Source organism: Hydractinia symbiolongicarpus, chromosome 5 (assembly GCF_029227915.1).
Source record: "Hydractinia symbiolongicarpus strain clone_291-10 chromosome 5, HSymV2.1, whole genome shotgun sequence".
Classification (NCBI taxonomy): domain Eukaryota; kingdom Metazoa; phylum Cnidaria; class Hydrozoa; order Anthoathecata; family Hydractiniidae; genus Hydractinia; species Hydractinia symbiolongicarpus.
In genome coordinates, this window is record NC_079879.1 from 8,665,821 (window position 1) to 8,676,619 (window position 10,799).

Below are 10,799 nucleotides of genomic sequence, written 5' to 3' on the forward strand. Positions count from 1 at the left end.
GTTATTTAAAAAAAATATAAGCTTATTTTTTCTAAAGCTTCTAATCAACGGATACTTGTATAAAAATGACACTTTTTTGGAATCAGGTGTGTCAGCTTTACATATTAGCTATACTGGACTCATGTCATGTCGCTTACAATAAATTTTCTTCATCATAATATACTCTAATTCTGGGGATAGTATTTCTCTAAAAAGTGCCTGTATTGTCTTTTTTTAATCTTATCGTTTATTAATGTGATTGGTGACGTCAAATGGAGTCAACTTTAAGCATGTCTCATTTAGTTGCGAGTACATATTGACATTTTCTGTTGACGAAAAACTTGAGCGAAGAGAGATGACGAAGATTTGAAAACTTTGTTCCGCTCATGTGAAATCAACAGGGTCAATGCTCGAGGGTGGTCATCATTTTATTTTTACACATATCCTGGCCTTTCTTGACCATGGTAGCCAACATGAAAATTTTTCCACATGAAATTTTAAACTTTATATTTACATAAAGTCCCTATTATGCAGGAACATATCATCCTAGCTATAATAATACAGTCAAATCTGTACATAGCGTGTCTAAAATCCGACCTCCCCTTAAAGTCCGCGAAGGAATAATTTTTCCAAGGTTTGATGATTAGTTTTTTTTTTAATTTTGGTAAATTCGCTTGCGTTGTAGCCTTTTACACATACGCAATAGCTTTGCTCACATAAAAATCAGTTAATTTTGAAACTCAATTACATATTCGGTCATTTTGACGTCAAAGCGAGTTTTATTTCACCCTAAAAACGCGACTATAGACCGAATTAAAATTTGATTTCGCCTCCTAGCATATAAAACGAGGTTGTTGTAGCGACAGCGCTTAGTGGAGTATTAATAAGCCTTTTCTCTCACTGTTTTAACTGTACAGCATGTACTAAGAAAAATGTTTTGGTATTATTTAGAACTAGATCCTAGAGCTATATATCTGACAAAACTTCAGTGTGCAGGTAAACACGGTCGTGCGAGGCTTGTAACGTGTCATTTAATCGACAACAGCCACAAGGACTTTCCTTTCTGACAGACAAAACTGTGACAAAGATTTTACTGAGTATATTTAAACGAAGAAAGTGTGGTATATAATGATGTTGTCCTTTCCCTTTACTTATCCGATTTTGAGACTTTTTCCGATAAAAGTTAATTTGAGTTATATAAGTCATGCAACATTAGACATACTCTATTTTTTTTTTTATGGCAACTAGGTTTCAACGTTTCTTTTCCAGATCACTAGGGTAGGTCTAACCATTTTGAAAACCCGACACAACGTTTGGCTTTAATGTTTTGTTTACACAGAAAAGAATTTTCACCACTTCAAAACATTATTCCTGTCAAGAGTCTTTTAGAAAGATAATCACCGTCTGCTTAGTTGCGTAACGTAACTTGGAGAGTTCCAAAAAACGCTACAAACTCCATCCCAGTGCTTTTAGAATATTTTTACTTTGAATTATAAAAGGAAATATCTCGTAGTTGGTCAAGATAAAAAGATAATTTTCGAAAGATTTATGATCATACAGGCAGCTAAAAGGTTAATGTTGTTGTCACACCAATATTGGTTTATTACGAGTAAAGCGTTCCAACTTTGTCCGCAACACTTTTAATATCTTTCTATAAATTTTAAAAAGGCCCTAAGGACGAGGTTGCAAAGCTTCCGTTGTTGTTGACAGACGTTTGTCAACAGAGAATGTGTTTTTAAGCCCTTCAAAACAGATTTTTGACACTTCAATGAAGCGTACCAGTCTACTTTGAACGCGTCTTGTCTTTTATTCGCCGACTTTTAAAATGGAAAACTTGCTTCACCATCTGTGTCTCCAGTTTTTTGATTATTTAATCATTACTGACGCTCAGTTTTTAGACATAAAATGATAGTGCGAACTTGCCAAAACTCTTTCTCCTCCCCTGTCTCGTATACTTTAAATTCAACAAATAAGAACCTATCCTAAACACCACAAACTTTGCCGAATACCCGGGATTATTCGGAAACCCATAGAAGTCAATACCGTAGTTGAAAATCTAAATGACTATAAATGGAGCAGTTTATATGCATTCCCAGGGCCTCTTCCATCTTTCTGATAACGAGACAGCGATACAAACACGATCTTTAACTTTAGAGCCCTTGGAAGAAGGTTGGTAACTCACACGATCATGTGTGTGCGATATTTTAGAATAAGGAACTTTGTTTTTTTTATTTGTTTTGAGAACGTTAGAAAAGAAGTATGGATTGTATTGCTTTATAAGTGGTTGGGATAGAGTTTACAAGTCGTGACGTAAACACAAGTTACAACACAATAACAGGATACTTCAGTTGCATCGTGAAAGATCGTAAACAACAATCCAAAAACGTTCCCAGGGCTACTTTTAGCTCTTTTGATAGAATTTCAAGGAAAAAACACGTCTTGTAGTAGCAAGTGATCCATATGAAATGTTGGAAACGTTCAATATTGAAATGACAGTTTAGAGCCTAAAAAAGTATGGTATCACATTTAGAGGCAAAGGCCTGGCTTTGAGCTAGGAGAAATAGCTTAGAGAGTCAAAAACACAGCTTTTAGAATAGAAATTCTAGCAAGGAGTGCCGTGGTGTGTGGCCAAAAGGTTATGGGTTTCGCTGCATAATCACGAGCTCCGTGGTTCAGTCCACAGTGTGGAAATGTTCAGCAAGTGCCTTTACGACTTCAAGGCTACGGGTCAATAACCTTGTCATGTGAGGCATTGGGTAGGCAATGCACCCAATGTGTATATTCAGAACAGGACCCATATTGATAGCAGTGCTTCCGACATTGAAATAGCTATCCTGTTTATACATTTGGTCCTAAAATTTTTAACAATAATGATAATCTGTATTGCATTTATTGTACTGCACTGTATTGCAGGTTCGTTCATTTCTTATTTTTTTCAGACAATATTGATTGGAGAAGAAATCAGGGACGGGGTTGTATATACCAAAAATTACACAAAATTTAACCCCTTATTAGTACACACAAAAAACGATGCGAAGTTGTCGAAATACCGCAGTAAGTTTAACGAGGCAAAAGTAAAAATCTAGAAAAAATTTAATACAATTTTTGCGCGTGTGTACATGGCACCAAACAAGCGCTGGCGGGAGCGAAGCCCTGTGTCGTACATACGAGGAGGGCGCCGGTAATTGCCTGAGATGAAATGGTAAAGGGCTAGCTTTCCAACAGTAGCTAGTTATATAATTTCATGCAATGCAGCCGTTAACGAGTAAAATTAAAGGCAAAGTTTGGTATTTTTATGAAGTTTTTCTTATGATTTTTAAAAATAGGGTTGAATGACTTAAAAGGTAATCTTTCGCAAAAATTCAATTCTGTCAATTTTGTGCATTAATTATGATTCTATCTTTTGATCAACATAAGAAGACTCAGATCTAGCAATCTTGATCAACATAAGAGCTAGGTTCTAGCAATGTTGATATAAACTTTCACTAAAACAACTTCTGGAGTTTTTGTCGTTAAAAATGGCAGGTTATCGCAGGGAGAAGTTGAAAATTCTCTAAATTAAATAGAAAAATATGAGAAACGTTGAATGAGACTGAATAAGACGCGAGAAATTTTTTGCAACACTATCAATTACGTCATGTATCTAGTCTGGCATCATGTTTTAGCCACACTTCTATAACCACGAAACCAATATGCTACACAGATGATGAAAATCATTTTGAATTCTTTCAAGCCAAAAACAGCAGTATGCGGCTGCTTTTACACGTCAGAAAGTTCAAGCAGAAATTGGTGTCTTCGAATGACGTCGTCTGCACCAGACAATATGACAGTCACCCCAAGATACGAGGCTGTTCAGACAGTCGACCATGTTTTTTTGCGTTTTGCGTTGAATCTTCTGTTCTGGAAGCAAGATAGGTAAAATGGCATATGGATCTTTATTTCTGCAGCAGCTGTATCTAACTAGGCTGAATAAAACGCCTTAACATGCTGTGCGCTTGGGTATTCATTACAACCTCGTCCCCAGGTCTCTTTCACAACGGTAATATGTTTGTTTTTACGGCTCACGTCAAGCATATTATTAGAGGCGTAGAAGAGCCCCAGGGACAAGGTCGCATTTATTCGTAATGTGTATCTAAACGATCACATTAACGTTTGTAGATATCGATACAAAAAACAATAAAGCAGTTCAACAAAGTTTATCATTCAATCGAACTTCAATTAATTTAATCGACATTGAGGTTATGACGTCACGATTGCATTCACAAGATATATTATAACAAGTTTCAAGTTTACACATAACTTGTTATATTCATGTCTTGTATGGCGAACAATTGTTTACTAAAGGGACGTGATGTCATGATATGAATAAAACACACTACATAACATGAACTGACGTCATGTATACACCTCATTTGAAAGTCGGGCTCACTGCTTTTGACATGCATAATGCATGTCAGAAGAAACATCTTTACGGTCAAAGTTTCCACGTTGTTTCAGAACGCATTTTTAAGAAGTAAAATTGAAACTTTTTAAGTTGTTCATTAAATTTACGATTATATTTTGCACTGTTGTCTTTACATTTCTCCAGTGTGACTGCCAGCCCTTGTTCATTGAGCTTTTTTCATTTCGACGGTAGTTTTGGGAACGAGTGTGTCGCTAGGGCAGCTCGATATTATTTTTCTTTGGAAGAATGACATCTCCTCTTTTTTTTATTGTAGTAAATTACTTGTGAAAGATCGTCATCAGGCAGGTTTAGAAGCAGGTGTGCAACCTCGTTCCCAGGGAATTTTGCCCTGTTGATAAGGTGACGGCTCCGGAGTCATAAGACCCTGGGGACGAGGTTGGCAGGCGTGAAAGGAAAAAATGATATGTGGGTGGAACAGCCAGGGCCTATCTTTAGCTAAAAAATTATCGCGGTTTCAATATCCCACACCTCCTCACATCAGATCTTTATCCAAAACGAAGGTACTATTTCAGGAACAGCAAAATTGAAAAAATGGAAGATAAGAGAAAAATATATTCAAGTAAAGATTAGATATGTTAAATGATTATTTCTTGCTTTTTTATTGCATCGTTCACTAGTCCGTCTATTGTTAGAATAAATTATGCTGGGAGTTCCACCCACAGAAAAAAAGATGTCTTGTTATTGGATCCCGTGAAAGGTTGCGCTCTAACCTATATTAAATTTCTATCTATAGAAACTGAGACTATCAACTTCATTCCCAGCTTTTTTTTCGTTTAGAAATAGACCACTTTCTGCGAGACATGTTTTGATTATGCGTTGAGAACAGACACGCCCTCGTTCCTGTAGAGAGAAAATATAAACAACGGACCACAGAAGTTAAATAAATTTTATTAAAAAAAAGAAATGCTTGCTTAAAATTGGTAACATTTTTCGTAAACAAGAAACAATATAGTTAAAAAAATAATTTTATTGTCTTTTGAATCTTGTGCTTACAAAAACCTGTTAAAATCTTAATAGTTATTTTACCACTGTATGTTCCTACTTTTTACCTGCGCATGTACAAAAAACCGGATAGTTTGTAAACATTGACGAGTCATCTTAAAGGAATGGGCACAAAGTTGCTGGTCTGTGACGTCTGCTTTTTTACGCCGCGTTAATCAAATTAGACTTTTGTGCAATACTTTAATAATCGTTAAAAGATTCCTTTAAACTCGGTGGATTAATATTTTTTCTATTGTGTTTTATTTCTTTGAATTTGTTGGTGTTTCGAAATTTTTCAGAAGGAATGCATAATTAATGTATTTCCCATTCTTCGTTGATTAGGGAATATCCCATCCCATTTCATCCCACATAGAGAACTGTGAATAACTTTTTTTGCTCTCTACAGTCAGCTTCATGTTTGCGCAATAGAATTGTGGAACATGCAGATGTAGACATATGACCTCACTTCGCATATTTGCAAGTGTCGCCCGCCCGAGACAGATGTCGCTAAAAAAGAAACAACATCGACAAAACGAATTATTTTCTGTTGAACGCAGCGAGACATCTGATCAGTACAGTGACAAAGTCTTGCCAGTGAGTAAAATACTAAACTTTTTTGAAGGAAAACAACTTTTAGCAAATTTTTTAAATACATTATACTGTCTTTTCTTCATATTGTGGAAACACGCCTGAATTGTGATTTTTAAAGCAAACCTTGAAGGCGGCAGATTCGCACCGATTTTTAAAGATTCCACCCACATTCTCTGAGTGTTTCACATGGGCGACGCAAGGAGAAAGAAAAACGACACTGATTTAATTGATGGCAGTAGAGATTTCTTTTTAATTTATAAACAATATTTACAACGAATTCTGAACTGAATAAGGGTAATATATTTATGCGTTTGGAATTTCTACGAAATACAGAGACTAGTACCCAGACTGCTGAGAACAGTAGTGTTAGAAATGAAAACCATTACAAAAATCCCATACAAGTTCATCGTACAAAAAAATTTAATAAATATTTCGGTAGGCGTAAAAATTTCTAAATTATATAATTATACTAGATCCAATACCTTATTTGAAAAAATCGTCAAAAGACGCGGCGGGGCTCCTTTATGACGTCATTTTCGAGTTCAAAGATCTTGAACTATTTTGAAGATCAAAACGCAGGGTATGGGAAAATATTAAAAAATAAATTTTATCTCTTTTGCTGCGTGAATAACCTTGTGTAAGAGACATTCCACAAACATTTTTATAACCAATGATGAATGCGAAATACGTCTTCTGACACCCACGCCATACATTGTGAGCTGCCCTTTTAACAAGGTTTATATACAGTAGTCATGGAAACTCAATGGTTGTCAAGTAGACAGGTCTTTACATTGACGCCATAAATAATAAATTTTCGCGTTTCCAATCCTTTGGGAAAAAGGTTTATCATTTTCGTTTTAGTAAGGCCAACGTTTGCACAGTTTAAAATTTTGACGTTTCGAAAAAATTGATATAACTTTAACATCTCCTTTTCGCGGTAAGTTTGACCACGTATAGTAAAACATTTGCATTTACAGCTTATTTTTTCCTTATTCGCATATCCGTGGCCGTACATAAACAAGGCTCATTCGCTTCCTTCCATCACCCGAAAAACCTTTTCTTGTTTATCATCGGACCCAGTGCTGGCCTGGAAACGAAGTTGTTACGCTCGGCTGTTGATTGAAAGTATTGCCTTTAGTATTATTGTTTGTGTCGTTTTTGAAACCTCCTATCTGTTGCAAACTCGATTCCTTTAGGTCGTTTTTAATAATGGCAGCCAAGTCACTAGCCAACTGCTGTTGATCGTCAAAATCAAATAATTCAACTTGATGAAGGTCAACTGGAATGTCTGTTGAAATGTCACTGAACATATTCTTACGTGTGTGCTGTTGCTGTTGAAAGTGATTTAATTTATTGTCCACGGTCACGTTAGGAGCAGCTATATTTCCATTTGACAACAAGTAGCCATCAAACATAGTGTTTTGAACACCAACAAAGTTTCTTCCAGCCATTCGTTGTTGCTGCGCGTAAAGCGAAGCCTGGGATGGTTGCGACGGGAATCCGTTTTGGTTGACCATCGGCAGATGTTTTAGTCTTGGTACGTGACTATTTATCATGTTCATTCTAGCTTGCTGCGAATTCATGTTGGATTGATGATAAAAACCAGGCATGGTCATATCCTGGCGTAGTTGTTGCTGCCTCATCTGTGGATGGAAACCATTATTGTAAGGTGGAGGAGGCTTGTTAGGGACGACTGTCGGTGACGGCAGCTTCGGCATAGTACGATTTCCCACTTGCTGGATTGGAGGCGAGAGAAATGAGGCAGCAGGGCTTTCGTAGCCAGAGTCACCACTGCCGAACGAGTCTGAATGTGGTCGTCTCGGTTGCATCAAATTGTCGTTATTGCCTGCGTACTTTAAACTATCGTTCAAATTAATCGTACTCGTCATCGTATTAACTTGACTATCGATAGACATCGATTCAACTTCATCGTTTAATCCAGAAACGACAACTTGGTTGTCATCGAAAGGTATTATATCGTCTAAATCAGCGTGAGTCGGTGTAGCACTTCCATTTACACTGCTTTGTGTGGACACGTTGGAAGTTGAACGAGGGCGAGCGAAACTTTCTCCCGTGTAAGGCGCGTATTGCAAATCAGAGTGAAACTCCTCCAGATTTGATAGAGAGTCCGTACTTGAGCACGGCGAGGCAGCGAATAAATTTTCGTACGACCTGTTTTGTTTTAGCTTTATGCTGTTCGGCGACAGCGAAGATATATCATCGGTACTTTGGTGTAACTTTTTATTTCGAATGCGTTTATTCTTATCGCCTTTTGGTTGACCATCAACCGATCCTGAGCGGCGTCTACTGGACTTTCCGGGTTTTGCGTCGGGATTGATCACCCAGTACGAGCTCTTTCCATTGGTATCATTTTGAACTCGCATAAAGCGGCTGTGAAGCGACAAATTATGCCGAATGGAATTCTACAAGAAGCAGTAAAAGATATTAAATATACGAAGCATAAAAACCACAAACCTCGATAAAATATTGCTTGATGTTACAAGGCCTAAAAATGTTTACAAAAGTTTCCGCTTCTCACGAGATTCTCATAAGATCATTCGACATGTGAGCGATCAGTCTACTCAGGCAGGTAGTTTACAATTCTAACATGAGAAGCGTGAGGTATCTAGTCAGAGTAAATAGTTGAGACATCAAACCTAAAGTTGGATTATTAATTTAAATTCGCTAATCCAAAATAGCAGAAAGTATCTAAGTATTTCGGTACTTCCGTTTGTAAATAAATTTAATTGTTGTATTTGTAACTTAAATCACGCAGATCACGTTTTTTCTCAACCGTAAAAACCTTTTTTTGCTACCTACCTTCCATCCTGCACTTGATGTAGAATCACCCTTATCTTTAAAGTATGGTATATTTCGTACCATCCATTCATAAATTTGAGATAAAGTTAAACGTTGTTCTGGAGAGCTTTGAATGGCTTGTGTTATTAAATCAGCGTAAGATAAATTCCCCCAGGCATTTTTACGAGAGTTTTTTCTCGGGTTTGTTTCAGCCTTTAAAGTATCATTCGTAGGCTCTTCTTCAGGTTCGACTTCCTCGATAATAGGGGGCGGTTCAGCAATCTCTGCATCTCTTTCATGTTCGTGTATAGTTTCAATGGGCGGTGGAAGGATGGGCCAAGTTCGAGACCTTGGTCTGTCTTCTCTCTCAAGTAAAGGCTCGTCGTCAATAATAACACTCGGATAATCGACTTCCATCTTGTCCGAAGTGTTGATGTTAGTAATATATATTAAATTTTATAAATTCTGTAATTCCGTCTATAATTCTATATTTTAACTTATTCTCTATATACGAGTTAAAAATCAAAACATTTCCACGAGATAACAACAACTTAAAACTTTTTAAAAATTTCTTCACATTGAACTGCGTGCTATCCTGTCTCAAAAATTCCACATCTCATATGAACGCTCAACCAACTATAAATCTCTTCACAGCTCGCTTCGTATTGCACAATTCGATGTTATACAAACAATACGTATTATCACGTGACTAAAAGTAAAACAATCATAACGATTTTCATTGGCTTAAAAAACAATTGAAAAGATGAATAACCTCTTTTTTAATAAAACAATCAATCAATACACAAGGTTGTTAACGTTGAATGGGCCACATATTAAAAGGCGCTATATTATGTTTTATTAAATTCACAGGCAGTCTTCATCCAGAAAAAAAGATTTTTAAAGTGTTTTCCCTGCTATCGGAAAACTTAAATCCTCAGCTGCTTATAAGTTATATGAAATTTTCATAAAGTTACAATGTAAAAAAATATGAATAGCAATGGGCTCTTTTAAAAAAGTTCTGATGAAATCTTTTTGGCCTGGTTTCTATTAACATAATATTTTTCGTTTTACTTGGCAGACCTATACTTTGTCACATGATATGACGCCAAAGCTTAGAATTTCTCCACGCATTTAAGTTTTCAGCACAAAAAATGTTGATTTATCGCGTTGTGTTAAAAAATATATTTTTTTAAAATGGATAAACGATCATATCGCATCACTCAACTTAATTAACACTTCAGGAAATTACGTTGTTGTAATTAGCTCTCTGATCACTCTCGCCACTGCTCATTTAGGGGTCTAATAGCTCAGAAAAAAAGTTTTAAAACCATTTATAGACTTTGACTAAAGTAATTACAATATTTTATCTTTGTCATCAGCGCAGGATATAACTTATCCTTTTGGAAGGGCGGGAACAAGCGCACGCACCATTTTCAAATCCTGTTCACGGCATGCACAATCACAGGGATACCCAACACTTGCTATTATAATGGCGACTGTAAATTAACCGACATTGCTGTTTCGTGGATGATTGCCCACGCTAAAAATGTGTGCCGCAAATGTAAATAATTCCTGAAATATAATCACGAAAGGAATACATGCTGGGTTTAAACAGATTAAGAATTACCCCTGAAAACCCTAGTTAGTTATTAAAACTACTTGGGTGCCACACAATTTTCACTATGAAAAGTAGCCAATTTCTATTATCGCAGAGCAGTCCTGATGACAGGTTGGGACAATCTGACAAAACGTGTTAGAATCTTATTAATCAAGTAATAGCCCTGGGTGACGACACAAACATTCCTCAAATAACTTAAAAATATAGCACATTTTAAATAAAGGGTTCTTTGATTGTGGCCACTAGAAGTTTTTGGTGCAAGATGGTTTTTAAAGGCGCTTACGTCAGGTGAGACCACACATGATTTTCCATTTATAAATATTCACGCATTGAAAGGGACTTCGGAAGAAAAAGAATACAAGAATA

The 10,799-nt window shown here is 36.4% G+C and overlaps 1 protein-coding gene across 1 annotated transcript; it reads right to left on the bottom strand.

The window, feature by feature from the left end:
- Positions 1-6,237: 6,237 nt before the first annotated feature.
- On the bottom strand, positions 6,238-9,476 carry LOC130644600 (forkhead box protein O1-like). Its single transcript, XM_057450267.1, has 2 exons — positions 8,837-9,476; positions 6,238-8,439 (listed from the first exon to the last, which is right to left on the bottom strand). Exons 1-2 carry the CDS (start codon positions 9,230-9,232, stop codon positions 7,084-7,086), a joined length of 1,752 nt encoding a protein of 583 aa, XP_057306250.1. The 5' UTR covers positions 9,233-9,476; the 3' UTR covers positions 6,238-7,083.
- Positions 9,477-10,799: the final 1,323 nt, after the last annotated feature.

Bases quoted from the DNA above. Each gene is read 5' to 3' on its own strand.
- LOC130644600 (XM_057450267.1), bottom strand. From the start codon at position 9,232: ATGGAAGTCGATTATCCGAGTGTTATTATTGACGACGAGCCTTTACTT. The intron at 8,440-8,836 runs GTAGGTAGCAAA...TGCTTCTTGTAG, and splicing joins CATCAAGTGCAGGATGGAAG to AATTCCATTCGGCATAATTT.